We start from the raw sequence: 17817 nt of genomic DNA, 5'->3' as shown, positions 1-17817 counted from the left end.
GTTCTGTGAAGATAACCTTCTTCAACTATATAGAGATATTACTATTAATAGTATATAGTAGAAATAAATTAGCATTGTAGAATAAATGAGGTTTTTATGATTTTGGATGGTAAGCATTGTTTTCCTCTGAGTCAAATCATTCCCTTGAGGTTATTATAATGATTTTCCAAACCTATGGCATGGCACACAGAGAAAATACAAAGCCACTACCTTAAACGTTATGGTATTCTCAAGCTGTCATGGACTTCTGAGGTTATGAAAATTTGCAACAGTTTTCAAAGTTTGCATTCTTGATGCCAATAACAGATTACATAGATGCCATTTGCTGTCCATAGGTGAAAGAGCTACTATGAAAGAAAGAAATAAGCATGGGCCAAAAATTGTATTCTCTACTGTTTAGCCTGGAGGGTTCAGAGAACCAAAGCTTCTTGGAATGGAATCCATCTTTCTAAATATTTGTCTTTTCCTTGCAGGATGCCTCCCCTTCCTAAAAATGCACTGATCACAATTCCAAGTATAAAATTCTGTGAATATGTATAAAATATAATTCTGGCAAAGATGTCAAGTCATGTCCCTAAAACTATATGCAGAAGTAAGAATAAGGAATTTCCCTTGTAAGTCAATTACTGGGAAGGGGCTCAAAGTTTCAAGACAAAAAAATATGGAAGCTGACACAATATCCATTTATTGTTTGTGATGCTGACAGTTTTGTAGTACCCTCAAAACCAGCAGATACTTACCCTGTCTTTTATTCTAAGAGGCTATTTATATTCTGGTTTGGGGAGGAAAACTGTATCTGGTCCTAGCCTTTTTTCAGTTTGGTGGAAAAGCTAGGAGGCTAAACACGAAGAAAATTTCCAGGAGACTAAGGCTGTATCAGAAGGGGATGTTGGAAAGAACCTTGAAGAAAACCTATGACCTGGTCAGAGATCTTTGGATAATTCAAAGTTAGTCTTAAGCAACAATAATAGGTGTTATGTAAATAGCATGTTTAAGTCTGTTAAAGCACTCTACATCCATTATCTAATTTGATTTTCACAAAAACCTTGTAAAGTAGGTACTATAGGTAGAGTTACTCCACTTGACAATTTAGAAAACTGAGGTTAAGAGAGGTTAATTGAGTTGCCTGTGGTTACACAGTTACTGAGAATCAGAGGCGGGATTAATATCCAAGTTTCTGCTGACTCCAAGTCCAGCATTCTTTCCACTACAGTGAGTAGTTAGCTTAGTCTGTCTCAATTTCTTCACATTTAAATATCATCTCATGGGATTTTTTTGGAAACTTCTTAAGAGTTTCAAAGAACTCCTTTCTCCTCACCTGACTGAATGATTTCCTAACAGGACTCAGGGCAAGACTACTCCCTCCTTTTGGGATCTTCTCATTTGGGGAATAGCTAACCAGAATGATTCGAGAAGGAATTTAGTTAAGGGCTAATATGGTGTGTGGGCTTCTGCATGTTTTGCAGGCTGGTAGGGGGGAAGATGAGGAGGTTTGGAAATTTAATTATCTGACCTTTCAGCAAAGGAATTATGTGACAACAAAGGAAACTAGCAAAAAAATCAAATCAACTAAATTAATAATTGGAACATGATGGGAGAGCTCAGTGGAACTGAACCACTTTGGCACCCCAGAGACAGAAGTAAGGCTTTGCTAAAATGTTTTTTTTTCTAGCTATTTTTATTGTCTTTTTACTGACCAATGAACAGAGAAGAGAGTTATACAAAGCAACCTGACTAAGAAGATATTATCTAACTGTTAAAAAGAAGGACTCTCAATACATTAATAATTCCTTACTAGGCAATACTGACAGGCAGAGTACCCCGGTGGTGATGAGAGTTTTTCCTGGGTCTGCCACCCACAGAGTAATACAACTGTGGAAGAAACACGCAAAAAGAATTTAAAGCCAAAGTGAAAGTTATACTTTCATTGGCTCTGACAAATTTGGAAATAAGTACATGACATCTCCTACTTCACTATTATGAATAACAGAGTGAGACCTGGTGCTATGTCTGAGTAAACATAATTAGGATGAATAGTGAAAAAAGGACCAGGATGATACATTTTCCAGGTCTGATGAAAATACAATACAGAAAGTAACACCATCATGGTTATAAATACACAGGGGCTTAGTTAACATAGTATAGAGAAAATTTCTAGAGGGTGACTGAATAGGTCAAAGGTCAAAGGGCCAAAATGATTAAGCACCTTCCAAGATCTACATCTACAGGAATGGAAATGTAAGTCTCAAGTATGTGATGGGAAAAGGCTCCTATGTGAAATACTTAAGTTGGGAAGAAACTTTGCAATATGAAAAAGCACAAGCTCACTGTGGGTGAGCCAGTCAGGTCATCTCTACTAAGGATGCACAACGACCTTTGTCTCTCTCTTTTCCCAGGTTTTCAGTGCCCTCTGCAGCAGCCCATGGGAGAGAGCAAAAAAGGTCACCCAAACTGAAGGGGGCCTGTATATATCTTACCACGTCAATCTCAGTATTGGAATGTCCCATGTTACAAACAATGCAGCTGTTCTTCATTCGGTCTAAGTGCTCTCTTGTCACCACATTCTTATTACCTTAAAAAGAAAGTTAGGCAATGAGTAAGAAGCATGAAGCAGGCCCAGCTTCTCGTTATCTCTTCCCCTCCCCAAGCTTTCCCTGAGGCTACAAAGACATATCTATTTTTTAAATATTAGGGTTGTTCCCTTCAAGTCAGAATTTCAAAGACCTACTGAGTTGTGAATGAGACAGTCAGTATTTCTAGGGCATGTAGTTTTACTACAAGGAAGAAAGAATATACGTGGATTGAGTCAAGGACAATGAGGCCTGCTCCTGTCTTCCTTTCAAAACTTAAAATTCATCTCTTTTGATGTGTTTGGGAGTTAATCAGATTGGCTCCCTTTCTCTCCCAACTATGAACAACTTTATGTTGATGTTGCCATGATGGAAGGGTCATTGATGTCTTAGAGCTGGAAGGGACCTCAGAGGATTTCTCATTTTAAAGCTGGGGAACCTGAGACCCAGGGACATTCAATGTCTTGCCTTGAAGTCACAGAGGTTGTAAACTGTTGGGGTTTGAACACAAGTCTCCCTACTTCAGAGTAAGTGCTTTTTTCACTATACTCTGTTGCCTCCATCACTGGGGCCAACTGAGAAGGAAATTCATGACTGTTGATGGAGATGAATGAGGTGGGGGTGGGGAGGTGGCACAAATTTAAATTCTGGATCCCTATGTAAAAATTTGCAAAGAGATCCTCCTCCTTCCCTCACCCTTGTGTGAGATTATCACTCAAAGAAACATCTTTATGAACCTTAAGGAGACTCCTGAGTGTCTCTTTCTGAGATTGTTTAAGCTAAAGCACTGCAGGGTCAGTTTATACCAAAGTTGCACCTTGGTTTATAATCTCCAGGGAGGTTAGAAAATTAATAAGCTACCAGTTCTTGGGACCCTGACATGTATTTTTTTTAGTTTGCCTAGAATATTTTTACTAAGTTTCATTACTTTTGCTCCCTGACATGCTCCTTAACCCCACCCATTTCTGTTGTCACTGTCCTACCAGTACAAGTGATGACAATGTCCACTTGCCGGATGACCTCATTCAGTTTCACAAGCCGAAATCCATCCATGCTGTAGAGATAAAACCCAAGCGCTTAATTCAAGGGGGCAGGTGTGAGAAGAGAAAAGCGGGACACACTAACTGCACAGCAACTCCCAAGTTCATACCAAGTCTCCCTACTTGGTTTTCTTGATACACCTGGGTTATTCCTAATACTGGGAATAATACCTTCTTAGGACACATAGCACAGAAAAAAGGTCTGGTGAGATACTAGATATATTTCCTCCAAATAGTGAGGAACCACAGTTGGCTTCAAGAACCTCGATGGGGAAAGAGTGGCAGTCAGAAACTGATCTTCATTCTATTTCAGTGTGCTGTTGGTCCTATAATTCATATTGGAGCATTATAAAGAGTAGCAAGTCCTTTTACAGAGCTGAGCCTTCACTCATAGAAACCAGAATAGATTCTAGTTTCACTAACCCATTCTTCTACCCCAGATGCCTCTACTTAAACAACAACACCGCAAAGACAAACACCTCTTAAAGACTTAGAACCTCTGATCAATACAATGACCAATCACAACTCCAGAGGACTCATGAAAAGCATGCTATCTACTTTCTGTGAAGGAGTTGATGGACTCAGAAGGCAGATGGAGGCATTTTTTTTTTGACATAGCCAATGCAAGAATTTGTTTTGCCTGATTATATGTTTGTAATATGGGTTTTATTTTTCTTGCCTCAACTGGGGGAAGGGATGGAAAGTTGGGAGGGAGAAAATCTTCATAAAAATAAAATAAAGTTATTTTAAACACACACACACACACACACACGCACACATAAATTAGAAGGACAAGAAGGCAAACACTGTTACTCAAACAGCAAGGGCTGAACATGAGAAGGAAAATGATTTTTTTTATGTTCTGGGTCTGAACAATCTCTTCCCTGTTCTATTTCTAAAGAAATTCTAAATTTTATCCCGGACCTTCCATGCTATAATCATCATATGGTTGCAAACTCTTGAACAGACTAGCCTGGGCAATGCCACATGTCATCTTAAAGGGTTCCTGTTCTTGTTAGAAGCTGTCAGGGACTGAGATACATGGGAACCAAAGAAAATTTCTTTTGTGGTCCTAGTTAGATCAAAGCCATGCAATTTTTTTTTTTTTTTTTAAATGGGAAGTGTCAAGAACCTAAGGCTCCACCTCAATGCTTACCAGGCCTGCAGGGCACAGATGGGGTCAATCTCAGTCACATACACTATGGAACCCATGGCCTTCAGGGCAGCACAGCACCCTTTTCCCACCTAAAGAGAAGACCAAAGACAAGTGAGAAGAAAATCAGTCACAGGGTAGTTTCTCAAAGTCTCGGCAAAATTTCTGAAGCCCCCTCCGACCACCCCCAGGAATTTCACTGAAAAGATCCATGCTTGGGGGAGGAAAAAGAAAACAAAGAATTGAATGCCATTTTAGAAACACCTCTGCAGCCTCTTGCCTCACACATTCATATACACAAAAACACCCACACTCACGAACTACATTCAAAACACAAACTAAAAGAACATCACAGACAGTGGGACAGGAATGAGCCAGAAAATCAAGTTGACAGAAAATGGTAAATTGAAAAGAGAAAATGACAAATTGTATTCTAATTAGATGGCCTCTAAAATAACATTCCAGGGTTAAAGATGGAAGTAGAGGAATACTGTAACCCACACCTAGACCTTCTCTAATGTGTGCAATCTGGAAAAGTGTTTAGATGATACAATGAATCACCAGTTCTGTGAAAGACTAAACTTTACCTCTCCATAGCCACAGACCACCACTTGCTTCCCACCAAACATCATGTCTGTTGTCCTTTTAAGCCTGGGGGAGGGAAAAATACCAATTAGGCATTAGAACAACTTGCTGCCTACCTTGTTTGTCCCTCTATGCCAGACTGCATCTTCTCAATTTGCACTGCAGTTCTTCTTTGTAAAATTTAGAAAGAAAAACAAGTTTTGAACACCTCAAGAAAAACATTTTAATTTAAAGTCTCAGAGACAGAAGTCCTATAAAAACTTATTTGAGGTATCAAAAGATGAAGCAAATTGTATCAGAGAAAGTTGAGAAGACTTGCATAAACTGATGCAGAGTGAAGTGAGTAGAACCAGGAGAACAATTTGTACCATAATAACAACAATGTAAAGACAAACAGCTTTGAGAGATTTGAGAACTCTGATCAATTCCATACCCAAACACAATACCAAAAGACTAATGATACCCCCCTACCCCCCAAAAAACCCACATTCTATCTTCCTCCTGACAGAGATGTGATGGACTCAGTACAAACAGAGACATTTTTCAAACATGACCAATGCAGAAATTTGTTTTGCTTACCTATGCACATCTGATACAAGTGCTTTGATTTCCTTGATTTCTTAATGATGGGAGAGGGGAGGGGAGGGAGAAAGGAATAAGCATTTACATAGCACTGACTATATGCCAGGCACTTTGCTAAGCACTTTTATACATGAAGTGAGAGGGAAAGAAAATAAATTTTTGTCCATTGAAAAATTTAATTAAAAAAAAAAAGAAGAAAGAAAATTGTATCCCCTCTCCTCTTCTCTCCCCCTCCCCTATCCCCTTCAGGAAAAAATCAAACAAAAGAAAACATGGGTTTAAGGATCAAAAGAGCTCTTTTGGTTTGTTGCTTTAAAATGAAAAAGCAAAGACTTCCCTTGATAAATGAGTCAGTAGTATCAGACTGGACAATAGATCCCATAGGACTCCAAGAGGATAAGTTGTCTATTTAGGATAGGGAGGAACCTTGAACCATGCTAGAAAAATCTGACTCCCAGACAGTAGGATTTTTCTGAGGCTGATTCTCTTGAATGCATTTATCAGTGTTACACACCACCTCTTTGATTTATGGTTCTTCATGGTGCTGGTTCCCATAATTACCAAATTCTCTGAGTAGATATTAGTAGCATACACCGAAGGCTACTGAGGTCCCAGTTTAGAATCTGAGTTCATCTTTTTTAAGAGTCCTTCCCTAAGTAGGCAGAAGGACATGTTGGATTTGTGTCCAAAGCATTCTTCACCACATATCTTTGTGTTGTCTTTCTGTCTGTTTATTTATCTATCTTGCTTAAAATGTAGAAACTGGCCAGGAATTGTACATGCCTTTACCCTACAGCATTTAACATACTATGCCCTGTATGTTGCAGATATTAATTAAGTAAACAGGGTAAGAACTGTTACCCTAATGAAGAGAAATTAGTTTGTACGTGACACTACTCATGAAGGAACATGGTGGTCCCAGGCACCAGTCATCAGCAAGGGAATTTAAAAATCCCACCGATGAACGTATCTCTCTGAGTCTCTTATGCTTATGATATTATCAAGTAAGATCAAACCTTTCTATCCCCACTCAGGTGGTGGTGATCCCACTGCAGGACTCCCAAAAAGCATTGCAAAGTGGGGTAGAAGAACGAATACCACAGGGATCTTGGAGCCTGACTGGCACCCGGCTCCCAAGAGACTTTGCCTGTTCAGTACAGTCCTTGTGATCTTACAGAGTCAATTTCTCAACATTAGAGGAAAAGACAGCAAAGACTATGGTCAAGAAGGATTTCCCTGAAAGATGACTGATGTTGAATGCTAGGTTCTTCTTTAACTTTTCCCTAGCTTATCTATCCTCGGGCCCTCTATAACAGTACCCAGTCCATGCTTTATTTTTTAACTGATAAACAGCTTCAGGCCTCTTTGGAGCTATGGGAGACAAGTCCTCACACATACTACATAATGTCACTCAAATTTCCCAAAGACTCGGCAGTCACCGGGCATTGGCATCCTTTGACCAAGTTAAAGGTCATTTCTGAACTGCTTTGGATACAAAGTCAGTCATTACAGCCTTCTTTCCATGGAGCCCATGGACGATGCGTAGCCCTAGGTCTAAAAATTCTTCCCTTTCACTTGGGCTGCACCCTGGAGCACACAAATAACTCCTTTCTTCATCTTTCTGCCTTCTGCAATCATCTTCTTTAGAAAAACTGCCCTATTCAGCAGGAAAGTCTGAACCCCTGACTCCAGGGCTGGAGCTCTATCTACTGCACCAACTAGCTGCCCCAGGAAAGTCTTCTTTACTCAGGGTCTTATTTTTGCCAGGATAAACTAACCAGTGAGCATCTAAAAGACAGTTGTTTCCACTGAACATCTACAAGCCTAGCCAAGTGCTCAGTTATCTCTCAATCCATTTGATTAATACAATCAAACAGGACAGCAATAATGCTCTATACAACAGTATTGGCATTCAATAATCACATTGCCAGAAAGACTTTGAAGCAACGTGTCACCCTTAAGATCTACCTATCTAGTTTTCAGAACTCACTGCTAAGGTCCTAGAAGGTAAAGTAAACCTTGGTAGAGGATTACTTATTGAGTATAAGGTCCCTTTGTCCATTCTTCCCCTTTCCACTAACTGTGTGACATCCCAACACAGATATGCTGGAAACCATCTAGCAAAAACAATTTTCAAACAACACTAAGCAACAATTTAAAAGCTTCATATAGGGCATTCCTTGCTATTCATATAGCCTTCCATGCTAAAGTTAGGTGGGAAAGTCAGGAAGAGGTATAAGAAGGAAAAAAAGGAAAAGAGTCATATTGGTACTTGGTCCATATCTAGATGAGTTCCTCCAGATGGTCAGCCTTTGCCATCCTAATACTTCCTATACTATTTGGAAATAATACTTGGAAATAATATTTCCTCCAAATTTTATTTTATTCAATATGAAACAAATCTCTGTAGTTTTCATTAAAGATGTTGACTATATCTATAATCAAATCCATCTCTAAATTAAATTCTGTTGTTGACCCAGCATCAGGGAGAGGAGCATTTGATCTGTATAGGTCTCTGTCACCTTCATCCCACGTAAGCCAGCAAAGGTAGGCCAAGGTGATTTCTTCAAAGTGCAGCAGGCACAATCTCAGGGGGCAGGTGAAAATAATCCTAGAGATACTGAACTCCCTTACTGGTAAGGTATTAATACGAATGTGTCTATGCAAACTGACGGAAATCCCAGAGCCATGTAATATCTAAGACTACATGGCCTTCATGGCGCATTCTTTTCTGCCAGCTCAGGGTGCTTTAGCATATGGACATTGTTCTTGGCCAGCACTACTCCTTAAAAAGGAGTTTGTAGATGGCAATTTGGATCTTCTTCGATCTCAACATCTTGGCAGCTGCTGCTGCTGCAGACACAACCAAGGCTAGAAACCTGTGCTAATACCTTCAAATCACCACTGGGAATTATTCTGTGTCCAGTGAAAGTTGCCAGATAGCCACACATGACTGCTATGTGATAGCATAGAGCTAGTTTAAGAACTAGAGGCACTTGCTATCACAGCTTTCTAGCAAAGTGGTTGCTTCCTTGGACTAACTTCAGTTACTGAATTCACAAAAAGTGGGAGCTTCCAACGACTGAGCAAAAAACTAGACTGATTTTTCTAAATAATGCAGAACTTTCATAATCATAAATCTTAGTTATTAAATGTTAAGCATGAAGCACTTACAATCCCAGAACCCTGACCTGCCCTTGACTCATAGCATTTATTCAGAAAAGGAGCCCAGGGGCAGCTGGATGGTGCAATGGATAGAGCACTGGCCCTGGAGTCCGGAGGACCCGAGTTCAAATCCGGCCTCAGACCAAACACTTGACACTAGCTGAGTGACTCTGGGCAAGTCACTTAACTCCAATTGCCTTAAAAAAAAAAAAGATTAAAAAAAAAAAAAGAAAGGAAGAAAGAAAAGGAGCCCAGAACTCCTCCTGGCCAAATGAAGCATTCCCTGGGGATGTTTGTTACATACCCATCAAGAATGGACTCCCGGCAGCAGTAGAGGTTGTCAAACTTCTGTTTGGTAACTGAGTCATTGACATTCATGGCTGGCACACACAGCTTCCCAGCCTTGGATAACTGGTACAGCCTGTGAGGGTGAGGGAAACAGAGGAACATAAGCTGCTGAGACACTGCACTGGGCTCCACCCTGAGGGATCCCTACTTTGTGCCTCTTTGCTGTACTTAATGCTCTCTCCTATCCATACTCCACTACCATACTGGGAGCTTTTCCTGGACACAGAAGTTGTCTTGGTCATTCATGTATGTGCCTCAATATCTGCCACAGAGTTGTAGGACAAATATTCAATGAATGAGGAAATCCATAACTGGAAGTCCAAAGCGAACAAGAAACTTATTCAAGATAACAAAAGGAGTCAAACAGAATAGAGATTTCCATTTCCAAAACAGTATATTATCCCTAGGATCATACTATCCTTTTTATTAGCATGGAGTGACTTCGAATTTTACAGGCTCCAAAAAGTGGTAATTTTCTATAAGCTGTGGTACCATATTTAAGTTACTGCTCCATAGCTTTTGTTTCAGATTCTGCTCTTTACCACTGAAATACAATGAGCAGAAGTGATCCCAAGGTCACTCCAAGAGTTAGTGGTCTGAGGAACAGAAAACAGGAACTCTGACTCCTAAGTTATTGAGGGGGTTTGATTCTGGCCTCTGACCCTAGTTGGGCACCTACAGTCAAGTTACTTTACTTCCCTGAATATTATCTGTAAAACTGGGCTAATAATGTTTGCATTTCTTAAACTTCAACACAGGGTAACTGAAGCACACTGTGAACCTTAAATGTGAGCTATTACCATTGCATTCTCTAGAATTAAAATACAAAGCCAACCAATAATTGTGAACAGAAGCTCAACGAGGAAAATTTTACATTATTATCAAGCGGGAACTGTGAGGATGATTTTTCTCTCCTTTTGACTTATGTGTTATCAAATCTAAAAACAGGAGTTTGAATAGTCAATCCATCAATGAGTTTTCAATTCAGTGCTTACTGTGTGCCAGGCACAATGCTAAGTACTGGGAACAAAAAGAAAGGCAAAAACACAATTCCTGCCCTCAGGGAAATAATATGCAGATAACTATCTGTATTAGACACATACAGAGTAAATATAAGGTGATCTCAGAGGGCAGGCAATAGCAGGAAAAGGTCCTAGAAATGCCCCTTGCAGAAGATGGGGTTTGAAGGAAACCACGAAAGTCGATAGGTAGGAGGTGAGGAGGAATGGCATTCCAGGTTTCAGGAACAGTTAGTGAAAAGGCACAGGGTACAAAATGAGTGAGGGAATGATGTGTGTAAGGATCAGCTAAAAGGCCAGAAAGTCTGATCACAGTGGATATGGAGGGGAGTAGAGTGGAAGAGGACAAGAAAGGCACCAAGAGGCCAGGTTGGTAAGGGTTCAGATGCCTCAAAGAGCATTTTACTTTTGATCCTGGTGCTAATGGGGAGCCACTGGCATTTACTGAGTAGAGGATGACATGGTTAGACCTGCACTTTAGAATAATCATTTTGGCAGCTGAATGAGGAGGGACTGGAGTAGGGAGGGGCCTGAGGAAGGGAGACAAAGGTGGAATCTCCTGTAATAGTCCTGACTTGAGGGGATAAGGATCTGCACCAGCGTACTGACTATGTGAGGAGAGAGAAGGGGAAGTGTATGAGAAATGCTGTTACTGTAGAAATGATATGATCTGACAATCAATTGGATACAAGGGGGAAGAGTGCAAGTGAAGAGCAACCTGGGGGACTGGGAGATAACAGTATTCTCAACAGTAATCGGAACGTTAGGAAGAGGGGAATATTTAGAGGGAAAGATTAGCTTGACCAATTTGGCTCTAAGGGTAGAATAAAAATAAAAACTTATCGCAATCAAATTATGTTCAAATTTCCAACATGGGAAAGCTTATATTTATGTGGCACTTTATTATTTACAAAGCACTTTCTTCACAATAATCTTGTGAGGTAAGTACTATAGTTATTATCCTCACTTTTCAGATGGGAAAACTGTGGCTTAGTAAGGTTCAGTGATTTGCCCAAAGTTATAAACAAGTATATGACAGGGTGGGGACTTGAAGTAGGGTGTTCTGCCTACAATGTTCTTTCCATTATGGCACGCGATGATAGCTAAAAGAGAAGAATCTAAGCTATATAATAAAGCAGAGGTTCCCATGATGCTTCTTACCTGTGAACTCCTGTAACACTCTCTTCTACTATACCCTTGATTTTCTTAAACATGTTGGGATACTTCTTGTAAATCCAATGGGTTAGGTCCCCTCCATCATCCAAGATCTGCAATAACAAGGACCAATAATAATTACACTATTCATTTTATGGACAGTTTGAGGTTACACTTGTTCCTTTAGGTCTCATTCTAGAACCTGTCTTATTTACTAACTAACTTGCCAATCCTTCAGGTTGGTTACAGAAATCATCCTAAATATGTGTAATCAATGCCTTGCAGTCAATACAAAAAACCCACAAAAAATCTTGATTACACTGGAATAAATTTAAGAATGATATAATGGGTTAGAGTTATATTTCTCATCTTAAAATTACCTTCCCATTTGGCATTCTCTACGCATTAAGACCAAGTCAAAAGTCCAAATGATAAATTTCTTATTGCACTCAAAAGGATAGAACAAAAATAGCTAAATGGGAGTTAACACTCAAGGTAAGTAAGGATACAAAAAGAAGGCACCTAGCTCCTTTAAAGAGTTTAAGTCGCCTGGGTACTAGAAGAAGTGGCCAGTGTGATTATTAAGTCAATGTCAGTGATATTTGAAAATGTATAGGGAGTTCAAGAGGTACTTCAAGGCTGGAAAGGAATAAATGTTCTGAATTTCTGAAGAAAAAAAAAGAGAATGGAGTATACAAGCAAACAACAGATCAGCTGAGTTAGAATTCAATTCCTGACGAAACTTTAAAATGTATTGCTAAAGAGATAGTTAGTCAACATTTAAAACAGGAAGTGGTGTAAACAAAGAGACATGATGATTTCTTCAAGAATAGGTGACACCAAACAGTGTTAATATATCAACAGATGAGGGGAATGATCTAGATGTAGTTTACCTAGTTTTGTTTTTTTTTTTAATTTTAAAGTTTTGTTATTCTGAACTTGACAAATACTAGCAAAACTTTCCTAATACTGGTGAGAGCACTACTGTTCTCCTAGTCACCCAGGTTGCAACCTGTATCATCCTCAACTTCTCACTTGCACATCCCCCATTCACATATCTGACTATGGAAACATGAAAATTTCCATTCAGATAGGAGAAAAGAAAAGAGGATTGCATGAAATCTTGAATTTCTTATTAGTTACAGTTTGCTTTTTTCAACTTTTTTTTGATCATCACAATTACTAACCTCCCTTCCTTTTACCTGAGAAACTTACTGCAATAATTTTTCCCAATGAATCCTTTCCCTTCTCATTTTAACTGCATTGATGATGTCTGTGCCAAAGCCTTCCAATTTTTTGACTTACCTTCTCCTAGCATGTAACTCCTCCTATAGTCCAGCAGGATCTACCCTCGCTCTTAATTTATCAACGAAACTGTCAAGTGTCCAAAATGCCTTTCTGTACCTCTGGAGGACACAGGCTCCCTAACCTCACCACTATTGGTCCTCCATCTTACTTCAGCTCCTGTTGTTTGTCTATTTTCTTTAACTGGAAAAAAATTTGCCTGGGAAAAAAATGGTGAGCACAGGGATCCAAGCCAGAATTCACATCAAAATTTTTTGTACCAATTCCATCTTACAAGCTAATACGTCCTTTTCCAGTGGCAGACACATGTAAGCACAGGGTTCCCTAAGGAAACTGGAAGGTTTCTTTAACATTTCTCTTTCCATCTCTACATTTGATATTATTTCTGGATTTTCCCTTATATTCTCCATTTCCTAAAACCATTCAATAAAAGACTAAGGTAATGAAACAAATGGAAACACTACAGATTCCTACCTTTTCCTTCCAATTTTTATATTTTCCTAGGTTCATAGGAGAAAGCTGCCTTTCTTAATCATTAATGAATGTAACCAACGAGAACACAACATATTATTTTGATTGTAAAAAAATTTTCATCACTCTGTAGAAATCTCCAGGATGGTAGAAACCAAGAAAAAATCACTAGACCTTAATAGAGCTCAAACATCAGATGTAAGGCCACATTTTCTTGGAGTAAAGCCTCATCTGACATTATCTTATTCTTCTTCAGCTAGTGTCTGAAGCTGGATTTGAACTCAGGTCTTCCTGAGTCTGAACTCCAGACCCAGCACTCTGAGAGTTTTACACAATTTATAAACATTTTGATATAAACTTGAATTTCCCCCTTGGTTGGTGGTTAGAATTATGGCTTTCTTCCTCAGGAAAAATCCTTTAGCTTTTATTTGTCACACTTTTCCCCATCATTATTAAATTCTTTATTAGTACATGTTCAACTAAAATCCCTAAGGATTTTAAGCTATTCACCCCAGTTCTCTAAACAAACAAAAACTATATCTTCACTTGGCATAAAGGAACATGAACACAGATAATGCCACACTGCCCGTAGGAGGATGGGAAAGAGGAAGAACAAAGTAGAATCTACCAATATATATACTGCACCAGCGCTATCTCTGTAGTCTCAGTTCCTCTGATTTATAGTTCCTTTGATCCTGTACATAACATTCTCTGTGCTCTGAGGCAGTTCAGAATAGAGGTACAGCACATAGAGAGCTGGGCCTGGAGTTAGGAAGACCTGAGTTCAAATTCAGCTTTATACCTACCAATTTATACATATTATAATATAATAATAAGACTATATGTAAGTATGTATGTATCTGGAAACCATAAATGGTTTAATCAAAACTGGACTTGGCCATCATTGGGTATTCAAATACAATGTGAATATATATGTAAAAATGCTTTTCATAATTATTTATGCATTATTATGGAAAAAAAGCATCAAAACTTCTATAGTTTCCCATTTCTACTGTATTTCAATTGCAACCTATTTTTAATAAACTTTGCATGTACTTAACAAAAGATAAATGGGGATAATAATAGCACTTACCTCCAGGGTTGTTGTGGGGATCAAATGAGATAATATTTGTAAAATGCTGCTTACTAATTGCTTATTCCCCCTTCCCTTTTGGTTGCAAGCAATGTTTAGACCCAGAGATTTAAGAGTTTCAGAGTTAATTCACTAATCTCTCCCCTCAGTGGTATGCAGAAGTGCTGTGAAAAGTAGCCAAGGACTCCCTCTTTCTACTCCTTTGTCTCAGTATCCAAATGTGCCATTCACCCTTAAGTCCTAATCTTCTTTAAGCACAACAATCAGGTCACTTTTACAATGGTTGGAAGTATTGGTGAAAGCTGAGGAGTGAAACTGAAATGTCTTGAATGTTTTGTGCAGAAGTTTAGTCTCTAGGACCTGGAGAGAGGACTCACAATGGTCAGGTCTTTGAGGCTGTTTCACTACCCACCTTTGTAACATGGAAAATTTGAAATTGGGGGAGACTTTTCAAGCTATTGGTTAATAAAAATGTCCCCAAATAGATTATCTATTTTTCTTGTAAATACTAATCAAGGTAGTTTAAGGATAAAACTGTATTAGAAGAATCTGATCACAGAGAATTCCCTAAAATAACTGGAAAAAAATCAGGTAAACTGTCACTGACAATAATGATGATAGCTAATGTTTACTTTACAATTACTATCTATTTTAATCCTCACAACAACCCCAGGAGACAGGTGCTAAGATGATCCCCATTTTACAGAGAAGGAGACTGAAGCAAATAGAGGTTAAGTGGTACGCCCAGGGTTACACAGCTAGTAAGTGTCTGAAGCTGGATCTGAACTCCAGACCCAGAGTTCTATCCACTGTACCACCTAGCTGCCCCCAAGCTTTTCTTAAGGAAATTAACTGGCCTATCTAGAAGAAAACAAAGGAAGGACTTTCTAGCCAAGCCTTAGAACTGTGGCTCCTACTTGACTAGGCCACACTTTCAACCTCCCTCAGTCGTTGGCCACCCTACCCTTGTAGATCTGTGATCTGACCCACCATGTTGGGCTGCCACCCCTCTACATTCACACAGCGGTCAATGCACCACCAGAAGTCATCTTCTGATTCTCCTTTCCACGCAAAGACAGGAAATCCTGAGGAAAAAGGATAAAGAGACACCATGGAAGACTTAAGAGGAACCTAAAGTATGGGCAGGAGGCACTCATATCCCTGAGATCTCAACCCTGGCTCTCAGCCTGCCCACAGATTGAGCCCTTGGAGGCTCTCTTCTTTACTCTCTGGTATTCCCTTCAGTATGTTTCAGGGACTTCTTGCCTCTGCAAGTGAATTTTTGCTCTCATGTGCCTAGAGAGCAAGGGGATCCAAAGTGTAGCTACTCTTCCTCTAATACTAAATGGTATGACAGAGTAAACAAATCAGAGAGAAGCACCTAACTCTCCCTTCAAACTGTTCTGGCTCCTCCACAAACGTGCCGTGAATTTCATTTTCTCTATGCTTGTGCCTTTCCTGTGCCTAGACTGCTCCCCATCCTCTATACTTATCAAACATTCCACCCTCCAAGGTCCAGCTCAAAGGTACCTCACCCACGATTCCTTCCTGATCACCGCAGGCACAAGTAATGCTTCTCTGAACTTTCCTGGCAATTTAATTGTACCTTTCTTAGGGCATTTATCACACATCACAACACATTCATCATATTATCACATACTAGATTTTAAATTATTTAAATGTAGGTACTTCTGTTTGATTCAACTTCACACAATCAACAGCATTATTTTTTATTTTTTTTTAGGCAATTGGGGTTAAGTGACTTGCCCAGGGTCACACAGCTAGTAAGTGTCAAGTATCTGGTCTGAAGCTGGAATGGAACTCAGGTCCTCCTGACTTCAGGGCTGGTGCTCTATCCACTGCACCACCTAACTGCCCTCAATCAATAGCATTCTTAATCTGGCTCTGTGTATACAGTAGGGATATACTAACTCAAGAGAATTTTAAACTGGAAGAGACCTTAGAGACAACAGTCAAACTCCTCATTTTATAGATGAAGAGCCTCAGGCCCAGAAGTGATCTGTCCAAGGGCGAATAGGTCAAGTGAGCAGAGAGTGCTGACTCCAAATTCAGGACTCTTTCCACTATGCCAAAAGCCTCGAGGTGATGGAAGGAATATGTGCTACAATGATTAGTGAAGGCAAAAGAAAGGGCCAGATTTTGGAAGAGTTTGGCAGGCCTCTCTCACAAGCTCCCCACTAAGTCTCTGGAGCACCAGTCCATTCTGCAACCCCAAAATGTCAGCAATTGAGGCTGAGGACAGAAGTGAATCTAAGAACCTGGATTTATTTAGTTTCCCTAATCTTTTAGGGACAGAAAGATGGAATTTGTGATCAAATATTAATTTTTCAGGTTGATCTCTTAATTGCTGAGGCAGAAACATTGAATTTTAAATGAGGATAAATTACTTCTAGGAAAATTGGCAGGGAAGGGAATGTACTATTTTGGTTTTTGACTTTCTTGTCTACCCCTCCTTCTAGGAAAGGAATCCATAATATGTTTCTTTAAAGAGGAAAAATGTATGGTTTTCATAAGTATCCTAACAATAACATGTCAAAGCATCTGACCCAGTACTCCAGTAACTAATAACACAGTATAAACCAATCTTCAATAACAGTTACGCATTAGATGATTGTACAGTAACAAATCAACTTCACTATGAATGACGGGAGAGAAGCAAAAAATGAAAGTAAGATCAGAAAAAAATCTGTGTTTCCCAGTGTTCATGCCACCTGGGGAGAGGAATCCTACAATAGGTAAGGTTCAAAACAGTTCCATGGAAATAAATGTAAGTCTGCAAGCAGAATCTGGTAAAGTACTTACATTAAACAGATAGACACCTCTTCTCTCCATCATCACTACCACCACCACCCCCGGTTACACTTTGTATAAAGCACAGAGAATGGGGAAATTTTCCTACCGCTTTCTGCAAGAGCAGCAGCCACTTCATTGAGGGTAGAGTAGATATTGCAAGCAGCCCATCGACACTGAGCCCCTAAAGCACTCAGCGTCTCCATGAGCACCTACATTAAGGAGGGAAAAGAAGCAGAAGGTGATTGAGGTTGTCTCAAAAGCCAATGGCCAAGGAGACAGGCTGAAAAAAAAGTGTTCATGATAAAGCATTCTAAATTCTTCCACTAGCTCGTGTTGCTACAAGGTCCTCAGCTTTGTTCCATGAGAGTATCTGAGATTTATCTACCAAAGCAATATGAACCAATTTGGGAAAAAAAAAATGAATAGAATCACAACTTATCTGAATGGCTATGACGAAGGGGCATCAATGTGAGAGGGCTCAATGTGGGAGAGGAGGGGGAAGAAAGCAGGAAGGAGA

At 39.5% G+C, this 17817-nt stretch overlaps 1 protein-coding gene across 7 annotated transcripts in view; it reads right to left on the bottom strand.

Moving 5' to 3' along the window:
- Nucleotides 1-17817, bottom strand: part of AHCYL2 (adenosylhomocysteinase like 2) — a 150830-nt gene that overhangs the window by 9394 nt on the left and 123619 nt on the right. For all 7 annotated transcript variants that reach the window (XM_027840183.1, XM_027840184.1, XM_027840190.1 and 4 more), the window contains 8 exons: nucleotides 17407-17509; nucleotides 15477-15571; nucleotides 11624-11730; nucleotides 9400-9516; nucleotides 5351-5414; nucleotides 4767-4855; nucleotides 3554-3624; nucleotides 2478-2572 (listed from right to left, as the gene is read on the bottom strand). In XM_027840183.1, the coding sequence (XP_027695984.1) occupies nucleotides 2478-2572; nucleotides 3554-3624; nucleotides 4767-4855; nucleotides 5351-5414; nucleotides 9400-9516; nucleotides 11624-11730; nucleotides 15477-15571; nucleotides 17407-17509 (741 nt within the window). The remainder of the gene's footprint in view (nucleotides 1-2477; nucleotides 2573-3553; nucleotides 3625-4766; nucleotides 4856-5350; nucleotides 5415-9399; nucleotides 9517-11623; nucleotides 11731-15476; nucleotides 15572-17406; nucleotides 17510-17817) is intronic.

This window comes from Vombatus ursinus, unplaced genomic scaffold, assembly GCF_900497805.2.
Source record: "Vombatus ursinus unplaced genomic scaffold, bare-nosed wombat genome assembly UNPS02014839.1, whole genome shotgun sequence".
NCBI lineage: Eukaryota > Metazoa > Chordata > Mammalia > Diprotodontia > Vombatidae > Vombatus > Vombatus ursinus.
This window is presented reverse-complemented; position numbering and strand designations above follow the sequence as displayed.